Source organism: Phocoena sinus, chromosome 1, assembly GCF_008692025.1.
Source record: "Phocoena sinus isolate mPhoSin1 chromosome 1, mPhoSin1.pri, whole genome shotgun sequence".
Lineage (NCBI taxonomy): Eukaryota > Metazoa > Chordata > Mammalia > Artiodactyla > Phocoenidae > Phocoena > Phocoena sinus.
The window spans coordinates 164,795,101-164,814,117 of NC_045763.1; the positions used below are offsets into that span (position 1 = coordinate 164,795,101).

Here is a 19,017-nt window from a genome sequence, read left to right on the forward strand (position 1 = left end):
CTTCACTTCCTTGAGCCTCGATTCCCTTCTCTGTATACATGAGGCCATAACAACATCTGCTCTGCAAAATTGTGGTTAGGATGAAGTGGAACAGTGTGTGGCGTGTATGCTGCTCTTATGGTAGGGACTTGTTCAAAGTCGTCATTGGCCTTTCTGCTCGCATTTTCTCTCATTGGCTCATAATATAGCTACTACATACATAATATAGTTACTAATAATAGTAGCTATCTGTTTATCGGGCATCTGTTTTTGTGTCAGACACTGTGCTTGATTTACAGCTATTATTTCCAATTTTTATAAAATCTCTGCAGTGTGGGTGTTGCTACTCTTTTGCAGGTGATGGAAACTAAAACTACCTCCGAAAGAGGTTAAATGAAGTGCCCAAGGTCACATAGCTCCAAGGTATTTGAGCCAAGATTTGAACCCAAGAAAATGCTCTTTGCACTATGTAAAGTTGCCTGTAGGCAACTTCCATTAATCCACTGATGTTATGTCTTCCTGGCTTTTCTCACACTCTCTCCTTTCCTGCTCCTCTAACTGACTTTTCCCCTTTTTCCTTTTTTCATTGTCCATGACTTCTAAGCCAGTAGTTTTCAAATACATTCAGATGTCAGAAAAGCATGGTACTTTTCACAGAATAGCGAGTTTTTTCTTTTCTTATTTTTTTTTTTTTTTTTGCAGAACATTAAGGAATACTGTGTAAGCCTTAGAAGCACTTTTGCTAGCAGAAAACATAGCTATGTATTTTCTATGTACAGTATGGGACCATACACATAAGTGTACACATACACATACACGCATGCTCTCACACTCAGCTAGGAATAAAGCATAACCACTTGCTTTCCATTATCATGAACTTAGTACTCAATGATTTATTCCCTCATCTGCTAGGATTTGCTAACAGATAAGATTGAGAAGGCACAGCAAATTTAAGAAAACATTTATGGGAGAAGAATTTGAGGTTCGGAACATCAATGCGTTACGTATTAATATGAGTGTGGCACCTTGGTTCAGTTTGTGTGGAAGGAACTTAAGAATTGCTGGAATCCACCGGCAACATTTATATTCAGCGTGCTCTCGTGGGGAAGGGTTTGCCGAGTGCAGGGAAAGGCAGGAGACACCTGCTCTAAATGCTCCCTTCCCTGTGGGCTTTCTGTGTTAACTTGTGGGACACACACCTTTTTCATCTTGAGCCCCCGATTTATCTCCCTTTCAAAAAATTAAGATGCCCCAAGTACCATCAGGCATTCCATCTGTGGGAATCCTATTCGAGAAGATGTTCACAGGCATCCGAACACTTTGACACCACAGATGTCTTGTGATTTATTTTCACATCGTGGTGAGTGAGGCTGTACCGGGCTTAGCCCCCGGTGCTTGAGTCACTACAAAGAAGGAAGGACACCTCACTGGTACCCAGAAACACGTGTCAGAGTAAATCACGGTTTTACACCTGCTCCCTCACCTGTGTGCTCCTCTGCGGCTTCACTGTGTCTCCGAAACTAGGCACACTTTGGATTTCTTATGTGAAGCCGTATTTTTTTTTTTTTTTTGCACTGAAGTTTCAGAGTCGTCATCAGATGCATCGTGTGTTCCTTCAGGAACACCCTAATGTGGTGACTCCCAGACGGAAAGCAGATCAGAGCCCCTCCCTCAGGGCTGCTGGGTAATATTGATCTTAACTTTGATCTGTCAGCACATCTCCAAGCACGTCAACACCGTGCTCCATCAGGCCTGGAAATAAGCAAAGGCCCAGCCTTGTCATCATTTGCTTCCATGGGTGGACACATTTATTGGCCTTCCGTGTTGTTACAGCAAAACAAAAGTGGAAAATGTTATGTGCTGTACAATGTTTATTGATTTTCCCTGAGCCGAAAGCAAGGTTTTGGACGTAGCCTTGGAAACAGCTATGATTTGGGCATGGAGGGTGCCAGACAGCTTCCTGGCATCGTCACCCAAACTTAGATCAGCCTGGGGACAGCCGGTGGGGGCAGCGGCAGTTTAATTATTAGAAGCTGGCAGAACTCCTGAAGGCAGAGTTTTGGCTGGTTCTGTACGTGTACAGAGCAGCGCCCATGCTCTTGGTTCCTGAGAGGTGCTCGGATATCACGCTGCTGGTATTGAGATGATGCCTTTGGACCTGAGACCCAGACTTGCTGGCTTTCCCACCACCTCCCCGTGCTCTGCCAGGCCAGCTGAGGGCCAGATTCTGGCATGAAGAGCGAGTTTTCTCTCCTTGTCACCGCTGAGCTCAGCTACAAAGCTTCATCGTGGTCTGGGGCAGCGCTTCTCAGACTGGACCGTGTGTGTGAGTCACCTGGGAATCTTACTAAAATGAAGTTCCTGATTCAGTAGGACTTGCATGTGGCTTGAGATTATGCATTTCCAACAAGCTCCCGGCTGATCCCAAAGCTGCTGGTCCATGGACAGCAGTGAAGGGCCTCGTGGAAGGGAAAGACTCTGACCAGAAACCGTGGCAACTTAACTCTCATGCTCGCTCCACTGGATGTTGTAAGCCCTCCATCCCAGCAGGTGGAGAATGGAGGGAGATTCATCTCCCCAGCTCTCAAGTCTGACCACCTAGGAGAATCACCTGGGGAGCATCAGCGACCTGGCCACACCCAGGACCCCACCCAAGACCAGGTAGGCAAAGCTCCCCAGGTGACGCTGATGTGCAGGGTTGAAGGACCACTGACTTAAATCACCAAGATGCTCCTCAGATGTTAACATGGTAGGGAGGGTGGGTGCCTGTCCTGGGAGCAGTGAACTACAGGAAAGCGAGTGCTTTGCTGATCCACACTGTAGAGCATAGACCCACTCCTGGGAGGAGGTTCCCAAAAAGGTATAGTGGCTCAAACCAAACCGAAGTTTATTTTCCCGTGTGGAATTAGTGAGTGTGGGTCAGCCAGTGCCTCCTCTCCACCGAGTCATTCAGGGGCCAGTGGAGCCTCTGCTGTTTTCAAGGTGCAGCTTCTAAGGTCCTCTTGGGAGGCTGTCTCATTCTAGAAGCTTGGAAGAATTCCGTGCATCGGGCCTGGAGGAGTATTTATCACTTCTGCTCACATTTCATTGACCAGAACTTAGAGGAACAAGGGACACTGGGCAATGCCGACAGCTCTGTGCCCAGAAAGAAGAGAGGAACGGGATTGTGGGAGCAGCCAGCAGCCTCCAGCACCAGCCCTGTGGGGTGGATCTGGGCACACAGACTCAAGAGCCAGCTCCTTCCTACACGGGGACCACCCAGGGGGCTGCATGAAGCTTTGGAAGACTAAGAATGGAAACACGCAATCCAAATACCTGGGCTCATGGCTCAGAAGGATTAAAAAAATAATTATTGGTGGTAATGTCTTACATTCTCCTGTCACCCCCAAAATAATTTCTGTGAATGTTCACGAAGCACACAGACTATTTTTAGACCTTGTTTTCCTCTTCTGGACATAATGAAATGTATAAATGGGAGAAGGACTGTGGTAAGTGACGTATAATCCTCAGCTCCAAGCTCCTCCCTGAGCAATGGCTTCACCTCATACTGCCTTCAGAGAGTGCGAACCTACAGACGGCAAGTCCCCCATGTCTCCATCACCCTGGCTTCGATCCCCTCGTCCCTGGTTCCAGCTCTAATTCCTCCCTCCGGCCTCCTGCTGCTCCTGTCAAAGGCCAGTCTGTCCACTGATGTGCATATAGGATCACAGCTCCTTTCACCTTCATAATGACCTTGCATTCCTTCTCCCACCCGGCATCACCAGCCTTGTCCTCCATGTTGGTCTGCTCCCGTAGAGGACATATAAACAAGGTCCGGGGCTCCTGGGGGGTGGGGGGTGGGCAGGATCCCCCGGGCCTCCAGCTGCCCCCTTGGCTGCTTTCCTTTAGCAAACCTCTCTGAGTCTCCATGTCCTACCCCGCCCACTCCTCAGATCACACTGCCCCTCTTCCACCGGCCACTCACCACTCTTCTGAAATTGCTTGCCTCAAGGTCACCGGTGATTTCCAATCATTCTCAGCTTGCTGGGAACTACTGCCCCCTGCTCGGAACAGTTTCCTGTCTCAGCTTCCTTGGTCCATCCCAGTCTGCTCGGCCAGTCTCTTTCACTCTTGCAACTGATTTCTCAGCCTTTGGATGGGGACCCCTCCTCTTTTCTCTCTACCCTCTCTCCCTAGGTGAGTTCACCTGGTCTCATGGGCACCGCGTGGCTTGCAGGACCTCAGTTCCCCGACCAGGCATTGAACCCGGGCTATGGCAGTGAAAGCCCAGAATCCTGACCGCTAGGCAACCGGGGAACTCCCCGATGCCTGAGTTCTTTACTGACCCCAGGCGCTTTCTCCTGCTGCCTGATGAATACTTGGATGACTGTCTCACTGGCAGCCCAGACTCTCACTACCTCTCCCTTCCCACCAAACAAACAAACAAACCAAAAACTGATGTGGTGAAATGGCATGACCATCTGCCTGGGTGCTAATGGCAGAAATCTGGGGGTCATCCTTGGTTCTTCCCATGGCCCCCAAATTCCATCTCTCAGCAAATCCTATTGTAGAAACAGATAGTTCTAAATAGGTCCCATCACTCTCCTACTTACCATGTCACTGCCACTGTCCTGGTCCAAGCCACCATCCTCTCTCACCTGGCTGTGGCAGCAGCCACCTGACAGCCTCCCCACCTCCATCCCTGCTTCCTAGCCTCCACAGAGCAGCTAGAGCTTCCTTGTGAAAACAGGTCTATACCGGCTCTTTACAGCGTCCCTGACACCGTGGGTAAAATCTCAACTTCCGGCCACGGGGCCCATGGCGCTGCCTACACACTGCCCTGGCTGCCTCTGCACCCTCCCGTGTGCAGCCCCTCCCCTCTCTGGTCACACACGGCCACCACCCCCTCCTCCCTTCATGCCTCCAGCTTGCCCTCACGTGCGTCATCCCCTCTGCCCGGGATGTTCCTCCCCACATGTCCCTCGACCACCTGTCCTAGATCAGGGCCCTTGTCCTTGGCTGATCTGGCATCTGGGTATCCTCGGTTTCTCCGGCTTGGGGTGCACACAGCCGCTGTCCTCTGACCCGTCTGCATCACAGGGGGAGTGATGTGGTCTGGCCTTTTTAAAGCTTTTGCATCCCTGGTTCTTTAATCCCCTGCCAGGACCAACTTACATTTTGGATCTTCTTGTGCCTAAAAGAACATCTGGCTCCCTTTGGTCCCAGTCACCTACCAGGCCTCTCGGGAGGTGGGGGCAGGTCGCCCAGGCCACCTCCTCTGTGTGAGAGTTGATGGTGTTTTTCAACAGAGAGAGGAGAGGCCTCACCCAGACACATCAATATTCATTTGTTTACTTATCATCTGTCTTTAGTAAGCCCCAGGAGGGTGGGATCAATGCATTATCTAGTTTCAGTGGTTGTCCAAAAACTATGTGTTAAGTAAATGAATTAAGAAATGAACAGGGCTTCCCTGGTGGCGCAGTGGTTGGGAATCCGCCTGCCAATGCAGGGGACACGGGTTCGAGCCCTGGTCCGGGAAGATCCCACATGCTGTGGGGCAACTAAGCCCGTGTGCCACAACTACTGAGCCTGCGCTCTAGAGTCCGCAAGCCACAGCTACTGAAGCCCATGTGCCTAGAGCCCGTGCTCCATAACAAGAGAAGCCACTGCAACGAGAAGCCCGCGCACCACAGCGAAGAGTAGCCCCCACTCGCCACAACTAGAGAAAACCCATGTGCAGCAACGAAGACCCAACGCAGCCATAAATAAATTCATAATTTTTTAAAAAAGTTATTAAAAAATAAAATAAGCTTCCCAAATTTATAATTAACACTTTGATTGTCTGTTCCTTCCAAGTTTAAAGAACACTCCCGACCCTCTACCCCTACCAGGATGCACGGGTGGGGGGGGGGTTTCCTTGAGCAAAGCTAATGGCCGGCCAGGTGCAATCACTAGAAACACTGCAAAGTGCGAAGATAAATGTTTCCACTTAGGGGACAAATGCATCTCTATTAGAAACCGATTATGACAGTCTCAGAAGGAAAGCCTCTACCGTGGGTGGTTTTTATCTGGCCTCTGAGAAAACCTGCCAGTGAGATGCTTCCAGATTCCCTCCAGGAACGTTTGGGGCCGGCCTGGTGCAATCCACGTATCCTGATGGTACAGCACGGGCACTCAGCAAGTTCAGGCACCAGTAAGTACTAAGCGCTGTTATTTATTAAGTGCCTACTGCATTCCAGGCTTTTGTGTTCCGTACGTTACATACACTTTCTAATCCTCGCGACAACCCGAGGAGTTAGGAGTTGTTGCCCTGACTACACGAACGAGGAAGCTAAACCCCCCAGAAGTTAAACAAGCTGCCTAACACCATGCCCCCAACTCAGCGAGGTATAGAGCTGGGATTTGAACATGAATTTGGGGCCCTCCATGCCCGTGCCAGGCTGCACACGCTGTACCACCCCCCTCCCTTGTCAAATGCAGGGTCCGGTCAGCCCAGGCCTTCCTTAGCACATCAGGGACCACCTGCCTCAGGGTTAAGGCAATGATTTGAACAGTCCTCTATCCTCCAAGTGAGGAAAAATGCTGCTGAAAACTGTCAGGTTTTCATCTGGGGCCAGATGAAGACTATAGCCTGGGAGACAGGCTCTCAGATGGCTCTGAGGAACTGCTCCGAAGAGGTGGGAGGAGGACGGTACACATGTGATTTTGGTGACGGGGGATACATACAGTCAAGCTCACATCTTGGCAGAAGGCTGCAGCTCGTCACAAGGAGACGTCTCCATGAATGGTTTTAGTGCTTTTCTGGATATCAGAAGATGCAAGAAATAGGGCTCATGAAATCTTCTCCTGAAAATCTCTAACTGTCTGAAGGCCTGTTCTGCCAGCTTTTCCCAGAGCACAGAGCGCCTCATTCCTGATCTCCACCCTGAACTCCTTTCACCGGGTGTTGAAGGTCAGCGACTCCAATGGCTTAGTGACTTCATTCTTGTAGAACCAGGTGGAGAATGCCAATTTTTAGTCGGCATAACAAACTTGCATGTATATATTTACAGGGCTTCTTCGGACCTCTCATGATGTTCTCTGGGCCTTGAAAATGCTCTGGCGATTTTCTCACCCTGTGGGGACTCCCGGGGATTTGTCTGGAGGGCAGCTAGGAGGAGAGTCCTGCCGCTCTTGACCATGGAAAGGACCTACTCTCGCAGCAAAGGTCCAGCCTCCCGTGAGCCGCTGCAGTGCTGGGGGGCACTCATGGGAGGTGCAGAGGAGGGGGGGACCCCCTGTGGCCACATGAGCCCAGAAGCCCTGGAGGCCTCCAGAGTGGCAGATATTCCTGTCAGGTTGGCCGCACAGCAGACATCGAACCTCCCCTTCACTCTGGAAGGCAGGGCCTCCTTCAGCCCAGGAAGGTGGCTCTGAGAGCCCAGTGGCCTCCCTCACTGGGCAGGGAGCCGGACACTTCCTTCCCTGTGCCCTTCACAGAGGGGCCTTTGGGGAAGGAGGGGCCCTTGCTGCAAACCCCTGCTGGCATCCCAGGACAAGTTCAATGCTGCTGGTACCTTTTCTCTCTCCCTCCTTCTCGTCCTTCCCTTCCCTTTCCTCTCCTGCTGTCTTGATCACCTACTGGGGATGCTCATGGAACACCCTGGAGGGAGTGGATTTGGCAGGAGCCCCAGTTTGTGGAACTAGAAATGCATTGGGTGACGGGACTCCGTGGCCCTGGGCAGCTCTGTGGAGGGCATGCATCTGCTGGGACGGGAGATGCCCTGGGCTGGTGGAAAGCCAGAGCTCCGGTCCCGACTCTACCAGTGTCTACCTGTGGGACCCGAGGCGCAGTCACCTGCCAGCCGCCATTCATGGAGAACGCTCTGGGCCCGTGGACCTCAGACCCAGCCCTGGCCCTTCCCCTGCACCACCACCCCCCCGGTCCGCTAGCTCCCCGCTGGCTTTGTCCAGAGGGAGTGAGGGCAGGTGCCTCGCTGCCCCAGGGCATCTCCAGCAGTGCCTGAGTTTCCGCGGCCTCCATCTCCCACAGGATCACCTCCGTGGCTCCAACTTCCACGGGGGCCCGGCCACTAGGACACCTTCATCCCACCCGCCCAGGGGCAGTAGTGGCTTCCCCGCTGCTGCTCATCTCAGGGGCCTCATCATCCACGTAGGTTTTTCCATCACCTGCGGAAGCAGTTGCCTCATTACGACCCCTCTCTGTAGATGCCCGGTTCCTGGTTATCCCTGACCGCCCACTTACATCACGTCAGCTCGGAACTGAGGCCTGGCCAGCCTTGCCCAGAATACCCTCAGATGCTCCCATTTTACAGATGAGGCCACTGAAGCTCGGAGGTGAGAAGCGACTTGTTCAGGGTCATCTGGCTGGTAAGGAGCTGAGCCAGAACTCAGCCCGAGCTCCTACCCACTCCTCCAGCTGCTCCTGGAGACCTTGACCTCTCTCAATTTTATTTATTTATTTATTTTTGCGGTACGCGGGCCTCTCACTGCTGTGGCCTCTCCCGTAGCGGAGCACAGGCTCCAGACGCGCAGGCTCAGCGGCCATGGCTCACGGGCCCAGCTGCTCCGCGGCACGCGGGATCCTCCTGAACCGGGGCACGAACCCGCGTCCCCTGCATCGGCAGGCGGACTCCCGACCACTGCGCCACCAGGGAAGCCCTACCTTGACCTCTCTGAGTTTCTGTTTCCCTGACTCTGAAAAGAGCCAGCAAGATCTGCCTCGTGGCATTGTTCGCAGGATGAGAGAGAGTGTCTGTAAAGAGCCTCTTGGCCCCAAGCCATGGGACACCCCCATCGGGTGGGCCCATCTTGCTGACCAGCCCCAGTGCCCAGGTTGCTGCCAGATGAGAGCTCCCGACATACATTCCAGCGGCCCGTGTGGGGCGGGCAGCTCCCTGCATATGTGGCTGCGTGGGGAGAGCTCTGAGGCCTGCCTGTGAGTCTCCACTGCCCAGGGCTTGGGTACCCCTGGGAAGAGGCTCAGAAGTTACCTCTCTCCCTTTTTTGGTCAAAGCTCGTAGCGGTTTCCACAGGTGTGGGTTTGAAGCTGGCCTCGGTAGTCTGCGCTTTGATTGTTGCTTGAGGAGTGTTTAAGGGCAGTTCTGAGGCCTCGTCCAGGAAAGAGGGCTGTTTGTGGGAATCAGTGAACAAGCACGGAACTCTACGAAAACCACCTTTCTGGACCCAAAGACAGAACCATTCTTACCTGACAGCCCAGAGTTCGGGTTCAAGAGAGGCAGCCGAAAACAACTTTTTCTTCCCCTAAAATCATAGAATATGAGGGTCAGAGAAACCATAAAACATGATCAAGGGTAGAATAAACTTCCATTTTACAGAGGAGAAAATCAAGGCTTAAAGTTGGTTAAGTGACCTCTGTAAGGTCACGTGGCATATTGGTGGCAAACCAGGCCCGGGCCCCGAGGCTCCTCCGTGCTGGCCAGGGGGCCTATGACTGGGAGGCTGTGGCCTGGGCCTGCACGGAGCCAGCATTGGCCAAACCCCAGGAGGGCATCTGAGGATCAGGCTAGGCACACCCAGGGATTTGGATGGTCCCAAATTTCTCCCATAGCCACAGGAACAGGCTCGGGATAGCTGTTCCTTTCAGCGAAGATTTTGTCCATAAATATCTCAGTTGTATTTACTAGGTTGTCCAGCACGTAATAGCATGCCTTATTAATAGAGCAGCTTAACGCTGTCTAGTGAGTAGACGTACTCTTTGCGGTGTAAAACAAACCTCTCCTTTACGATGTACTTTATAACGCCACGTGACAGCGACAATGCTCAGAATCTTACTGCAGTCTTCCGTCTGACCTCACGGGAAGGGACAGACGAAGGGACTGTCTCGGGGACAGCTCATCATCACTAGTCCGATGATTCACGTATCAGTGCATCTCTGAGGGATGTGTTCTCCGAGCTCAGTCTCTGTTTTGAGGGTCCAGACAGGCTAAGCATATGGTTCTGAAACTCTTATTCTCCCCCACTGCCCAAGTCTGCCCGCTGCCTCCCATGGTGAGTCACGGAGATTTCGTCTGCCACCCGCGGCCATGTGAGCGCTACAGCCACGGGACCGTGGTGGAGTTTTACTGCGATCCCGGCTACAGCCTCACCAGTGACTACAAATACATCACCTGCCAGTACGGGGAGTGGTTTCCTTCCTATCAAGTCTACTGCATCAAGTCAGGTAAGCACGTCGAGGGCGTCCCTGGATGGTCCAGGTTCAGACTACTCACAGTGGCGGGTGGCTGTGTCCTGAGCCCCGTCCCTCCTCCCACACACCCTCCCCCGTCACACGCGGTGTTAGGGACGGGATACAGAAACTCATCTTTGTGGATACATGTGGCTGATACTTCCAAACCCTGTTCGGAGGGTCAGGAGTATTAACCCGCCCATGCCCATGTTACAAGGCTGACCCTCTGAACGGGTCCCTAGACCCCTAGCATCCATGGAAGGACCCGGCCTCTGTGCACTCTGTCTTCTCCCAGCCTTGCCCCCTTCCACTGACAGGGACACAGGCCCATGGGTGTGACCCAAGTGATGCATGACTCAGCCTTTCTCTTCCACTCCCAAGATGCATATCAGAACACAGATGATATGATTATGGGTAAAGCCTGCTCTCACTTCTAAAAACGTAAGCCACGTGCAAGCGTCAGTGCTTCCTACTTAATAACAAATTACTAGCAAACCGTCCTCACCCCTGGTCTCAGAGCACCCGTGTACTGACCACACGACAGAGACTTGGGCACCCGTGCACATCCGCCCACCATCTCCTGCCCACCCCGGTCCAGCCCGCTTGCCCCGGCTTTTTCCAGGTGTGGCCACGGCCACCTGCCCCAAGCAGAGGTGATGGATGCAGCAAAGGGGGGCGGGGAAAGCATTTGTTAACACAGCGCATCTGGGGGCCCACAAATGGTAACGTGAACCAGTGCGGGTGGAGTGCAGAGAAGTAGAGAAGGCACATCCCTCAGACGAGCACACAGGAACCCCAGCGCCCGTCATGGCCTGGGAGCTTCACAGCTGCTTTGTCCTCTCTCACGGCAGAGCAAACGTGGCCCAGCACCCACGAGACCCTCCTGACCACGTGGAAGATCGTGGCGTTCACGGCGACCAGCGTGCTGCTACTGCTGTTGCTTGTCATCCTGGCCAGGATGTTCCAGACCAAGTTCAAGGCCCACTTTCCCCCCAGGTCAGTGCAGCCCATGACCGCCCTGGGTCAGGCTCAGTGCAGCCACCTTGGGCAGCAAGGAGAAAGGATGGTCAGCCTTGATGAGTGCGGAGTTGAGCTTCTAAGGGGGAATAGGGGAGAAAGCAAAAACATTCGCCTGGGAGGTTTTGGGGTGTCTGGGGTCAGAACACCAAGCTGGAGACAGACTCATTTCCCTCTTTCTGCCCCCCCCCCACCCGTAAGCCTCTATCTCCCTCCTTCCCGGGATAAACGTTCTCGAGGCAGGCATTGTAGGGGGTGCAGAGAAGGGGAGCACAGTCAGGGCTGCACACCCTGCACCTCCCACCCCCAGGGGTCCCCCCATTGCCCACTATGTGCCTGCAGCTCTAGAGTTACGTACCTTGGAGCTTCCAGGCCACAGGGAGGATAAATACACAGAAGTAATTAGGGACAGGGTCCAAGGTGCGTGACCCAACGGAGGTTCAAAACCGGTGTGCAAAACCGTGGCAAGTCTCAGGAAGGAGAAAAGGCTCTGGATGGGGAGCCAGGACAGGGCTGGTGAACTTCTGCCTCCAAGTAGGGTCTGAGCTTTCGGAGTGGGACCTGTGGGCGGGCGGGGGCGGGGTGGGGAGCGGTCTCCATCCTCCTCGGCTGCACAGGTGAGCTTGGGTCAGTGTCTTCATCCTCCCTCTCGTCATCACCAGAGAGGAGCTTGTCAAAGTCCCTCAGAGACGGTCTGGTCCTCTCAGTGCCCAGGGCAGCCTGTGGCCCTGCCCCTCCGACGCTGGCCCCTTGCCCGGAACCGAGCGCACCAGCGCCCTTCGGAACCAAGAGCCACCCAGCCCTGCTGCTGGCAGGTCACTGTTCCTGGAAGGAGAAGTCATTTAGAAAGCACAGGGGTGGGCTTCCCTGGTGGCGCAGTGGCTGGGAATCCCGCCTGCCGATTCAGGGAACGCGGGTTCGAACCCCGGTCCGGGAGGATCCCGCATGCTGCGGAGTGACTAAACCCATGCGCCCTAGAGCCCGTGCTCTGCAACGGGAGGGGCCACCACAATGAAGAGCCGGCGCACCACAGCGGAGAGTAGCCCCGGCTCGCCGCAACTAGAGAAAGCCCGCACGCAGCAGCGGAGACCCGACGCAGCCAAAAATAAATAAATAAATAAATTTATTTTTTAAAAAAAAGAAAGCACAGGGATAAGTTTGTGAACGTGAGAAGGAAGTCAGGGCACCGAACATCATAGGATGCTAGCAGCCAGGGCTCCCAGGGGAATCAAGTATCTCCTTGGATTCCTGTGCCCATGTCAGAGTCTTCTCATTTGGGGACCCCATGCTTCAGAAAAGAGCATTTGTTTCTGACACAGGGACAAACTGGCCCCCAGGGTCGTGTGTACCACGCCCCTGGCAAAGAGCGTGTTGCTTAGTGGAGGAGGCGTCTCCCGGGGACTCACCACTTCCCACTCTGCCCTCCAGGAAACTCACTCGTGCCTCTCACACTCCCAGCCAGGCGCGGGGGGGTGGGAAGCAGGCGGGGAGAAAGCACCATGCACCTTTTCCCCTCAACCTCCTGCCCCCAGGACGGCCTCATCCCACGTAGCAATGCCCCCACCTGGCGGCAGGAGTCCCCCCAACCTGCAAGCGCCCCACTCTCCCAGCCGTGAAAGTGTGCTAGGTCGGGGGTGGGTGTGCGCCTGCATCCACGCCAGGCCCAGAGTATGTGGACACCATCCTGGGGCCACAGCCAAGGTCCAGCTGAGGTGACAGAATCTTCTTTCCTCTCCAACCTGCCATCCGCTTTCTCTATCTTCCCCGTTATTATTTATGGGTCAAGGGACCATGTCCTATCATTGAGCAATTAGACTATCGAAAGAAGACCTAAGGGTTATAAGGAGAAAGCTGAACCACATATTGTGATTTATAGTACACTGGAGTACTCGAACGTGGCCTGTAGAGCTATTTTTCTACATAGGCTTGGGAACAAAGTTTCCAGGATAGAGACTAAATATTAAGATGGTTTAAAAATGGTCCCTAGGGAATTCCCTGGCGGTCCAGTGGTTAGGACCTGGAGCTCCCACTGCCAGCTTCGATCCCTGGTTGGGGAACTAGGATCCTGCAAGCCGCGTGTGTGTCAGCATAAGGGAACCCCCGCTCTGGGCAGCACAGGCGGAGCTTAGGTTCAGGTGGCTGCTGGGTCGGGGGGCGGCTGTGAGCCCACAGACCCGGAACAGGTAGTGAGATGGTGTTCAGAGTTCCTTTTTTTTCTTTTGTTGTTGTTTTTCTGTCTTGACTAAAAGTGAGTGATTTTTATACCGTAGCAGAAAACAAACACGAAGCATATGAAACACAGGGGTAAATGAAAGGGGCATTAGGGTCCACGGTTTCCCAAGCTTTTAACGGTACTGTTCCGTTTCCAACAGGCTTCCTCAGGGACACTGCAGGGGCACATTGGGGTGCTCGGTTGGAATGGGCCACAGAGTCCCCTGTTCTCAGGTGTATGACCATAAGGCCAAGGCCAGAGGTCCAATGGGGGGAAGAAGGAAGTCTGAGGAGATACTGGAGCCCAGAGGCGGCAAGAGGCCAGGAGGGAAGCAGGAGGACAAAACCTCTCCTGTCCAGAGTGTGGCCCTGGTGGACGCAGCGTCTGCCGGAGGGGACCGGGCAGGGAGGCTGGGTCTCCTGCACCACCTCCTCCCAGGGCTCCGCAGCCCCCAGGACCCCCGCTGCAGTGGGGGGCACTGTGGCCTCGTTCCCGGGGTGACCTGTCACCTGACAGATTAGCACCACTTTCCTCTCCACAGGGGGCCTCCCAGGAGTTCCAGCAGCGACCCCGACTTCGTGGTGGTAGACGGCGTGCCCGTCATGCTCCCGTCCTATGACGAGGCTGTGAGTGGCGGCTTGAGTGCCTTAGGCCCAGGGTACCTGTCCTCCGTGGGCCAGGGCTGCCCCTTACCCGTGGACGACCAGAGCCCCCCAGCATACCCCGGCTCAGGGGACACGGACACGGGCCCGGGGGAGTCAGGAACCCGTGACAGCGTCTCAGGCTCTTCGGAGCTGCTCCAGAGTTTGTATTCACCTCCCACGTGCCAAGGGGGCACCCGCCCCGCTTCCGACAACCCTGACACAGCTCCCAGCACGGCGGGGGAGGTGGCATCCACCAGCCCAGGCATTGACATTGCAGATGGTAAGCATTTGCCCCGAGGCCCGGGCCACCCTTGCACAGCCCCACCCTGCTCCCAGCTCAGGGCCAAATCAGTGCTACCGTCTCACTCAGCTTAAATTGCATCTTGATCTCTCTGCATGTAGAGGCCGTGGGCAAGGCCAGTTATTGGAAGAAATGATCATCATCTCACAAGTGATGAGCCCATTAACTGAAATTTCTGGAGGCATAAGAGAGCAGCAAGCCATCCAAAGTAGAAAGGCCACAGTGGGCGGAACTTGGTTTTCACAGCATCCGTTATGATCCAGGATGTTTTCTTCTTTCTCCCTTAATTAGGCAGGACTTCTGAAAGTGGTGCTTGGGATCAAGGTAACACACACGTGCTAAAAGGGAAGACCCAGATGCGGGCACGAGGGCCCAGCCCTGGAGAAGCTCTGGGTACATACAGGTTATGTTTATCAGGGGTGAAGTAAAAGATGTGTATGTGCCTACTGCAAGGAAAGGCAGATTGCAGCTCGTGGCAAAATAGTAAAACTGCATCAGACTAATTAGGGCTGTGTTTCCCGGGGCAAGGGGACGCCAGCACCACTTTACCAATGAGAGCACTCATTCCAGCTTATATTGACAGTAAGTAGCAGTAACCACATGGGAACGGGGATCTCCTGGTTCCTCATAGAGTTCCTTTTCTCCAATACCACCCTGCCTCTCTGTACTTGAACTTGTAACCTTTCGGTTGGTATGACCATTAGGGTGCATGGTTGAAGCCTAACAGTTTATTTTTTATGAGCTGAGTATGAGATTTTCCAGCAAATAATGTTGTACAGAGGAGTTGGTTTATTTGCTTGTTAACTGATACGTGGGACTTAGCATTTTCTTCTTCGCGCTGATTTGTAGGAACTGTAGACATTTTACTAAAGCTCACGATTCCAGATCTTGGCGGTGTTTTCCGGTGTATTCGTGTAATAACCATCTCTTCTTTTACAGAGATCCCTCTAATGGAAGAAGATCCATAACTGGAAAAAGTCACGATGATTCTGCTGCCCCTTTGGGGATGGGCACCTTGTACTTTGGAGTGAGGCCTCTGGAGGACAGAGCTTGGGGGGGGATGGAGGAAGTTTTCTAATTTATCAACGTGGGGACAGTGACACATCGGACATCTCAGACTCAACAGTTGAGGCTGACACAAAGGGCAGTGGCAGCGCTTTTAAATGCAACTTGAGGATTTGCCAAGACCAGTGAGGAACCGAAAGGATGGGGGGAGACCCTGTGTGGTCCTGGATGAAGGTGTGAAGTGCATCTTGTGCTGTGGAACATGGGACGGACGATTCCATGCGTATCCCACCAAATCCCACATCCCGCTGACTTATGAGTACTCCCCGCCTCCTCTGAAAGCACGCCACGTTATGTAAACCGCTTCTAAGATCTGCTTCAAACTGCCTCTGGACGCCAAGTTAGGGTGGATCAGCCTCTGCAGGAAGTCTGTGTTGAGCTGCTGGAAGAGCAGCAGAGCGCCCCCTGCAGGCTCCCCAAGGAAGATTCTGGGGTGCCCTTTGGACAGTCTTCCTCGGGCTGGACAGCTCTGCTCAAGGCAAGACTAAAGCCGGATGTGGCGGTTCCACTGAGAAAGGAAAAGAAAGACTCAGACGGACTCGGCTTTCTGGAAATTTCTTCAAAAAGTAGGGCTCCTGTCCTCCGTGCTGTCCTTTGGTGAAATATCATCAGTATTTGTATTCATGGTCTAGCACACGGATCCGTGGCATTGGCTAAATCTTGTGACTTTACACATGGTCAGAGTGTGTTCAAATAGCATCACATGGTGGAGACGTAACCAAGGAAATGTTTTGTTTCGGCTTTTTTTTTTTTTTTTTTTTGCGGTACGCGGGCCTCTCCCGTGGCGGAGCACAGGCTCCGGACGCACAGGCTCAGCGGCCATGGCTCACAGGCCCAGCCGCTCCGCGGCATGTGGGATCTTCCCGGACCGGGGCACGAACCCGTGTCCCCTGCATCGGCGGGCGGACTCTCAACCACTGCGCCACCAGGGAAGCCCTGTTTCGGCATTTTTAAAAGATCCCACCTGACGATTTATCTGAGTCGTGAGCCCATCTCCAGTTAACTATTAGGGTTGTTGCCCCCGCTGCCAAACTCAGATTTAATTTTCCAAAACAGAAATTGTATCTGAAAACATATTCCTCCCCCTCCAAATAAAATGTGAGGTTGGATTTTTTTCCCCACCTTTTATTTTGTCCTGCGAAGTCCGCAGCCTCCGAAGACAGACAACCCTTCGCTCCTGCTTCCCAGGCCTCCGGTTGTCTCACCCACCTGTCCATCCATCACTCGCACAGCACCCTCCCGGGGCCCACTGGGTGTCGTTCCTAAGAAAATGATTGATAAAAACATTTCCCAAGTCTTGAAGTGTCTCTTCGAATACATGTTGATCTGTGGAGCTGATTCCATCTCTCCTCTGGGTTTTAAACGAATACAATCAAAACTCTAATCCATAAAATTGCTATGCTGATAGAGCGGTGAGAGCTGGAAGCTTGATCAATTCCTGTTTTTTCTCGACACAGACTGATTAAAAATTAAAAAGAAAATGACAGTTTGAAGCGTGGCTTCAATAGTGGAATGGGTTTGGGTGGGCAGGGAGGGGCAGCGGCAGTGATCCCAGGGGATGGAGACAGCGGGGGACCAGAACCAGAGGCTGAAGGACAGAGGGAACAGGAAAGGGCATGCCCGGCCCGATGCCCTGGGCAGCGGGGCCACCAGCAGCAACAGCTGAACGAGTGGGTAAAGGTGTTTGGTAATTGTAACATTGTTTAGTGCCGGAAGCTGGTTTTCATGGATGCTTCAACTCCATCTGGCCAGCTGAAAGACAGACGGCATAGGTGGCTGGGTGGGGCCGGGGCCCACAGTTCACTGTGGGCAGCCCACACCCTCCTGCCTCCTGCCCCCTGCCGCCAGCAGCCTTCCCGTGGTCCCTGTCGGGCAGGTCTCAGCTCTTCTCCACGCCACACCTGTACTCCCCTCCTTCCCTCTAATTGGAGAGTGTGTCTCAGAGGCCACCAGGTAAGTGCCTCATTTCCCACCAAAGAAGCCTGCAAGGCTGTCTCTGGGGGCTGGCCTTGCCTCCTTCCAGAAGATGCTCTCCCAAAGTAGAGAGCAGCACGTGAGCCGAGCACAGGGATGCCTCTTCAGCCCCCCACACCTGGGAGACGGGTAGCACGGGCGCAACATACATCCAGGTGTTCGCGTCAACGTTGTTCTAAGCACAGAGGCTGGTAGGAAGGAAATGCCTGCTCAGTGACAGAGACGAGGTCCAACCGATCCTCCCCTCAGTCCCTTTAGTGTCTGGCCACATCGGAGTCTCAGTCACAAATACTGTTTACCATGATTTTTTTTTTTTTCATTATAGTGAGCTTCTGTGGCAGGAAAACCTCCTCATGCTATCCCAAGCATGTCATGCTTCTGGCTCTTTTCATGTAACAGTCCTGGAGGCCCTCTGGGTATAAAGAGAATCATTCCCACCCTGCCCCAGGAATTAGTAGGGATGAGAACACACCGGGCTGTATTGTGAATTGGATGGAGAGAGCCTTCCCCGCCTAAAGTGCTTTCTGCTTTGGGAGAGGGAGGCATCTCCAGGGCAACGGCCAGGAGCGTGCTGAGAACCGGGGTGTTCCAAGGCGTCAGCCTGAGGTGTTTACACAAGTGCCTGTTAGCAGGAACTGCAGGGCAGCGGTTTTCCGGTTGACCGGCTCCCCGTCATACGCACGCCAGGCAGAAGTCACAGGCTGTCTTCACACTTCACTTCCATGGAGCTTGTTTGAATTGCAAGGTTGTGATTGGCTGGTGTGGGCTCTTTAGAGCCTTTTCCACTTAATTACAGCCATCCCAGCAGCTGGCACATGGACAGGACTGCCTCCTGCATTCCTGCAGAAGTGTTTTGCCCCCGGGCACACAGCAGACCTGGACGGTTGGGAGTGACATGCAGAGGCTCACAGGCCACAGCCTGCCGGGCCTGGAGGGCTCGCCTGCTCCTTTGCTCCCTCCCTCACCTGGCTATGCTAGGCAGCCCTCCTCCCAGGACGTCTGGGTCCCAAGGCAACCCCTGCAGAGTGGTGCGGCATCCCGGGAGAGCCCTGGCTTTGGAACGGGCCATCACCTGCTTCAAAATCTGCCTCTGCCACTAACGGGCTGTGCACTTGGACGAGTTCTTGCCCCCCACCCCAGACCCCAATTTCTTCATGCAGACACTAGAGATGGTTTACCGCTGCCTCCCCCGCTGGGCTGTAGTGAGGATGACAGCTAATGGAAGTCACAGCGCACAGTAAGCGTCTGACAAATGGCCGCTGCTCTCCACTTGTTCCCCACTGTGAAAGGGGGTGTCACGTGGGTGATTTACTCAGTGCAGCTCTAGGCGCCGTTGACCTGCCTTGGTCCCCACCACCCTCCAAAGTGTTTGTAGACAAAGCTTGTTTGGTCTGCCCCAAGCAGGTGGGCTGAGATGCGCCATCCTATTCCCCCAGACCCTCTTGCCAGGAGCACCTCCCTGGCTTCTGCAAGCCAAGCTTTCCATTGCAGAGGGAAGTTGTCAATCCTTTGGGCATTTGCCTTCCCTCCCAGCATAGCCCTCTCTTGAGTGCTGAAGAAAGTTCTGCTCAGGGAGGGCAGGACAACCTCAGAAATTGCTCCAAGGACTCTGAAGGGCTCAGATCCCCTCCACAGGCAGCCCTGTAGATTAACACTA

The 19,017-nt window shown here is 53.8% G+C and overlaps 1 protein-coding gene across 3 annotated transcripts in view; it reads left to right on the forward strand.

Annotated features, from left to right (window-relative positions):
- The window catches only part of SUSD4 (sushi domain containing 4), a 124,472-nt gene extending 107,597 nt beyond the window's left edge, over nt 1-16,875 (forward strand). For 2 of the 3 annotated variants that reach the window (XM_032603298.1, XM_032603307.1), the window contains 4 exons: nt 9,950-10,141; nt 10,999-11,143; nt 13,918-14,300; nt 15,261-16,875. In XM_032603298.1, the coding sequence (XP_032459189.1) occupies nt 9,950-10,141; nt 10,999-11,143; nt 13,918-14,300; nt 15,261-15,289 (749 nt within the window). In that variant the 3' untranslated portion in view covers nt 15,290-16,875. The remainder of the gene's footprint in view (nt 1-9,949; nt 10,142-10,998; nt 11,144-13,917; nt 14,301-15,260) is intronic. The other variant, XM_032603317.1, reaches the window with a different exon arrangement.
- The last annotated feature ends 2,142 nt before the right edge of the window (nt 16,876-19,017 follow it).